Source organism: Leucoraja erinacea, chromosome 1 (genome assembly GCF_028641065.1).
Source record: "Leucoraja erinacea ecotype New England chromosome 1, Leri_hhj_1, whole genome shotgun sequence".
In the NCBI taxonomy this organism is placed as follows: Eukaryota; Metazoa; Chordata; class Chondrichthyes; order Rajiformes; family Rajidae; genus Leucoraja; species Leucoraja erinaceus.
Genome location: NC_073377.1, coordinates 26,965,081 through 26,971,080, shown reverse-complemented (window position 1 = coordinate 26,971,080; position 6,000 = coordinate 26,965,081). Strand labels below are relative to the sequence as shown.

The following is a 6,000-nucleotide window of genomic DNA, read 5'->3' as shown; positions in this document are numbered from 1 at the left end:
TGACACTTCCGATTTTCCCTTCTCCCTCTCAAATTGTAGATTAAAACAAATCATATTATGGTCACTACCTCATGGCCTCGTGTTCCCTTATCAAATCACGTTCATTACACAAGAGAAGATGTGCAGGAGAAGCGGATGGAGCTGAGGTGTGGAAAATACATAAATGGTAAAACACAAAGTGCTGGAGGAACTCTGTGGGTCAGGCAGCATCTGTGGAGGGAATGCGCAAAATTCCCATATCTGCAGTTTCTTGTGTCTCCATAGTAGTGAGACAGTTTTGATTCAGGAAGAAGGAGAACAGTTCTTTTGGAAGGTAGGGTATTGTCCAATTCACCCGTGCTCTATTGTGGATATTTAGTTTAGTTTATTGTCACGTAGCTTTTGTCTTGTGCTAATCAGTTAGCAGAAAGACAATGCAAGATTAGAATTGAACCATCTACAGTGTACAGATACACGATAAAGGGAATAACGTTTATTCTATCCTTTGTAAAAGATATTGGAATATGTCGATGAGCTGAACCATGTGGAATAAGTCTATGGAACTGAAGTACTCTGCATTGCTTTACATATTGTATTGATGTATTTAGCTGATCTGATGGGATATCATCCGATACAAAGCTTTTTAACTGTACCTCAGCACACTTGACAGTCTTGGACCTAAACCTCAACTGTGCAGAATGTCTCATCATTGGAGAAAATATATATAATGGAGAGGGAAATTAAATTAAGTCCTCACGGGAGACAGATGAATGGAAGTATAATTGAGGAAGTTGCGGGAGTGTCTAGGCTTGAGATGGAAGCTTGACGCCAACCTATCCACTGAAATGGAGACAGTGAGATCCAGAAATGGAAGAATGTGGAAGTGACAGCACGACAGAAATTGGCATCAAAAGTGATTGAAATTATCTAGGTCTATGTGAATGTGGGAAGAAATCATCAATGTACTTATTCATCAACTGGGGGAAAAAAACAATTGAAAGAGGGAGTTAGCAAGCCTGAAGCAAAGTGTATTCCACATCTCCTACGAAAATTTTTCGGGTCGACGTCTGAAGAAGGGATACTTTACCTTCATCTTGTAAGAGGAGGAATGTCAAATGGGCAGATTGGAGGAATTGCAATGGGTTCAAACTTTACTTGCTGCCGACGAAGGAAAACGGCAATTTCTGTAAAAAATGTTTATTAATCTTTATTTATTGCCACATGACTTGTTATTACATCAGCAGTGAGTTTAAAATTAAAACTACGTCCTCATGATTGATGATGACTGCATTTGTTATCAACAGCAGCACAAGTTATAATTCAGGAGTGTTTTCCCTTGTGTGTACCAAGCCCACATTAGAGAGAGGACCAATACTGTTTGCATTACAAAATCTGTTTCAGTCACATGGTTGTGTCACCACTTTCCTCCTGAGAGATGCACTGTTTTAAGTGAGAGTGGCCTGGCTGGACGAGAGCAGAGGACCAACCTGTTCCAAAGGTGCCGCTATGACATTCGCATGGGGGCAAGACACACCATTCCTTTTCTCCAGAGATGCTGTCTGACCCGCCGAGTTACTCCAGCACTTTGTGTCTGCGGTGTAAACCAGCATCTGCAGTTCCCCATACACAAAGCTAAAATGTGAACCTTGGTAGCGAGATGCCGCTCCATTCTTTGAGATTATTTCATTTAATTCAAAAAGCAAACAGCAAAGATCCAAAAAATAAATGTTCAGAATGAGAATTCCCATAAAGTACTGCTGGCGAGGAAGGGGGAATCTCTGCTATGGGTTGTGTTCCAGCCCATGTGAAACCACACACACTGCGTGCGTTAACTTGCACAGAACTGCACACAAGTTCATATAAGCAGGAGTTAACTGAGAGGGTTTTTTTTTGTTGGAAACTGCCATGGGCAGTTATCGAACCTCCCTCTTCTCTCAAAAAAAGAAGACGCCAATATTCTCTATCTCTCTTCCTCTAGCGTCCGCCGGCATTTTTACAAAATCGTGCGTCCGATCATCTTCGTCCATCTTCATTTTTCGTTGCCGACCCCTGAGATGAGGCCCTGTGCATCCGCACGCACACAGTCTCTGTGCAGGACCTCCTGTGAATAGATGCCACTTTTAACTGCAACATGCTCCGCGCGGGACAACGCTTTATCACGGGCATTCTTTTTACTGTCAAACTCTCTGGTTTTCTGGCAACATGCCACGGCAGTCTTCCGCCGGACAGTTTGCATTTCGCAGACGAGAAGCAAGGTTTGTGAATTTTGGAAAACTATCTCTATCGATGCTCAAGTTTTCTCCCATGTCCTTACGTGACATGGTAATTAATGCCAGTGCAAGTAAAACGACTCTTTAGTGGCTGGAACCTGTGGATGCGCGTAACACATCTGTGTTATTTTTTCTTTCTTTCAGAAAAGTTCATGAAGGCTTTGCAGAGTTATGAAATCGTTCAACCCGTCAAAGTAGACGAAAGTGGAACTTTTCTCTCCCGGGACGTCATTCACTATGTCAGTCACGTTGGAAGGCGGGACCTCAGCAAGCAAGCCGACCGCGTATATTACCAAATTGTTCACCGAGGGCGACAATTGCTCTTTAACTTGACCGTCAATCGACCTTTTCTTTCTCCGGGCTACGTCCTGGAGAAAAGGTACGGGAACGTAACTGGTGCCTTGATTCAGGCCCATGCAGAGAACACGTGTCATTTCCTAGGCAGAGTAGAGCATCAAACTCTGGGGAGTGGCGCTGCTGCCGTCAGTACCTGTGAAGGACTGGTAAGTGGCAACGAGGGGGTTAACATGGGGATGGTTCAGCATTGCTAAGGAGATGCAAAGCGCGAAATAACTTTAATCTCACTAATAGCGGGGTAGTTTCCCACCTAATCATAAGCAAAAATATACATGCCGTCAACATTGGATCTACTCTATAACGCTTTCTTGAGAAATTATAATTCTTCGCACTGATGTATGGAAAGGAAGGAAATCTAAGAGCAAACCCAGCAAATCCTGGAATCACTCAATATCTTCAGAGAGAATCGAGCAGTGTACATACCAGGCACTTCATCAGACCAAACTGATCACTTCCGTCCACGCCTGCTGATTTCTACCAGTGTTTTTTCTGTTTTGTTCCTTGTTTAAACCAAAGATATTAGTATCTTCGGTTTAAACGTCAACACAGCTGTGTTTGCACTGTTCCACGGTACAGCTTGCATCTCAGCTCTGCAGTTTTCGTATCGAGGCAACATCATCATTCTGGTTTGAAAGTTAAAGTTAAAAAGCAAAGCAAAAAGCCGCAGTTGCTGGACATTTAAAATAAATGTATAAAATGCTGGAAATACACAGCAAGTCAGGCAACCTCTGTGAAGATACACTTCAGTCTTGTGCATCTTCTCTCACATGCTGACTGACCTACTGAGTATTTCCAGCATTTTCTGTTATCTGACATTTTAAAACTGTACCGAATTTGCTCCATTGTTTTTGCAAAGGGTTGGCTGATGAAGCCTAACTTGAGTGGAATCACATCGTTAAGGAGATTCAGCTTTGTTAATTATGATCAGTCCTGTAGTGTGGCTATTCTCCTTTGTTGAAGAGAATCATCTGCCATACAACAGGAATGTCATTAAGTCAGAGAGGGTGCAGTTATGTTTCATAAGCATGTTGGCGGGACTGGAAGGCTTGAGTTGTAATGGTACAATGGTATTTTATTGTCACATGTACCTAGACAGAGCGAGGAGAGTGAGATTAGGTGGAATTGTTACTATCACAACGTTTAAGAAACATTCAGACAGGTACATGGATAGGACAGATGCAGGTAGGTGGGACTAGTGTATCTTGGATATTGTGATTGGTGTGGGCAAGTTGGCCAAAGGGCTTGTTTCCACGCTGTAAGACTCTATGACTAGAGCATTGATCATAATTGCTACTCCTGAGAGGAATGTGTCACCCCCAGTTGGACAAATGCATATGTGGGCATTTGTAAAAATAACTGTGAAGCATATGCAGTCATCATACACCATTTATTGTCGAGTAATATCCACCTGATTTATGTAACTCAAGGGCAGCAGGTTCTCATATCGTGATATGGTTGATTTCCATTGTCTTCAGAAAATTGAATCAATTATGTTATTCTCTTTGAAAGCCGAGAGTCTTTTGAGATCTCTTCCACATGAACAATCTTATCAGCAGTTGTGAGCCTTTAAGTGGGACTCTGTTTCGATTTAAATATTTTTGCACAGATTGCCATTGTGGCATCTAACCTGATGTGACCATGGAGTTATATATACAGCACAGAAACAGGCCCTTCAGCCCAAGTCATCCATGCTGACCAAGGTGCCTTTCTGAGCTCATCCCATTTGCCTACAGTTGGCCATATCCCTCTAAACCTTTCCTGTTCCTCAACATGTCCAAATATATTATAAGCATTGCAATTATACCTGCCTCTACCACTTCCTCGGTGCTATATACCCAACACCCTCAATGTGAGAAACCTCCCCCTTTACATCTTTCCCCTCTTAAACCTATAGTTAAAGCCCCTGATTCTCCACCTTATCTTTTATGATCCTTATGATTTTATAAACTACTGTTAGGCCATCCCTCGGCCTTCTTTGCTCGAGGGAAAATAATTCAGCTTAATCAGTCTCTCCTCACTGTGTCTAGGTACATGTAACAATAAAGTACCGCTGAACTATTATATCTCAAGCCTTCCAGTCCCACTTACATGCTTGTGGAACTTTTCTGTACCCTCTCTTGCATTATTCCTATAGTATGGCAGCCAGATCTGCGCACGATATGCAGGTGTGGTCTTGGAATTTATCAAAACAAATGCTTGTCACAGTACTAGCAGACCTCTTGAAAGAGGTCTTTTTGCCAAATTGATGGATACAGTACAATTGTCAGCATAAAGTATATTGATGTGAATTATTTAATGTCAAAGCTATTCACAAGTGTTTCTGCAGTTCATGCAAGTTCACATCAATATCCGATTCAGATTCAGATTCAGATTCAATTTAATTGTCATTGTCAGTGTACAGTACAGAGACAACGAAATGCATTTAGCATTTCCCTTGAAGAGCGACATAGCAAACGATTTGAATTAAAAAAAATAATAAGTGTCCGGGGGGGGGGGGGTGGTGATTGGCAGTCACCGAGGTACGTTGTTGAGTAGAGTGACAGCCGCCGGAAAGAAGCTGTTCCGCGACCTGCTGGTTCGGCAACGGCGAGACCTGTAGCGCCTCCCGGATGGTAGGAGGGTAAACAGTCCATGGTTGGGGTGAGAGCAGTCCTTGGCGATGCTGAGCGCCCTCCGCAGACAGCGCTTGCTTTGGACAGACTCAATGGAGGGGAGCGTGGAACCGGTGATGCGTTGGGCAATTTTCACCAATATCTGTTCTCTTTGCTGCTTTAGTTTAGGGAATTGGATGAAATAATTATTATTTAGTCTTATCCTTACTCATTGTAATTCAGATCAGGGAATCTAAATGTATTGAACGCTCAAGTAACCAAAGAACCAAATAATGTTCATTATTCTTCAAGGTTTGCCTGCTTCTCGTCTCTCTGACTCCAGCATGGTGTTTAAAAAAATAAAATAAACCAGCATCTGCAGTTCCTTGATTCTATCTAATAATTGGCTGTGTTTTAAAGTTGAACAGTGCTTAAGGAATCTTTTGGCTTGATAATCAGACGTTAGGGCAACAACAAATTCTAGGTGTAGATGGGCATGTAATAGCTCAAATCCTATGCAACTTTGATATTGAATATTTTATCATGAATCAAAAAGAAGAAATCTACCATTTAAAATCTTGCTGTGCATAAGAGTAATTCTCTAGCTGCCAGCTTGGTTCACTCTTTTATTGGATAAAAGCCCAACAGTTGAAATAGGGCCATGAAGTTATTGATCCATGCAGCAAATAAAAAAGGCCCATTAGCTTACTTTAGACTTTAGATGTTGGAGATGCAGGGTGGGAACAGGCTCTTCAGCCCACTGAGTCCATCACCCTGTACACTAGCACTATCCTGCACACTAA

The 6,000-nt window shown here is 42.2% G+C and overlaps 1 protein-coding gene across 1 annotated transcript in view; it reads left to right on the top strand.

Annotated features, from left to right (window-relative positions):
* The first annotated feature begins 1,883 nt into the window (after positions 1 to 1,883).
* The window catches only part of LOC129693306 (A disintegrin and metalloproteinase with thrombospondin motifs 12-like), a 548,000-nt gene continuing 543,883 nt past the window's right edge, over positions 1,884 to 6,000 (top strand). The window contains exons 1-2 of the mRNA XM_055632162.1: positions 1,884 to 2,234; positions 2,394 to 2,752. Of these exons, the coding sequence (XP_055488137.1) occupies positions 2,111 to 2,234; positions 2,394 to 2,752 (483 nt within the window). The 5' untranslated portion in view covers positions 1,884 to 2,110. The remainder of the gene's footprint in view (positions 2,235 to 2,393; positions 2,753 to 6,000) is intronic.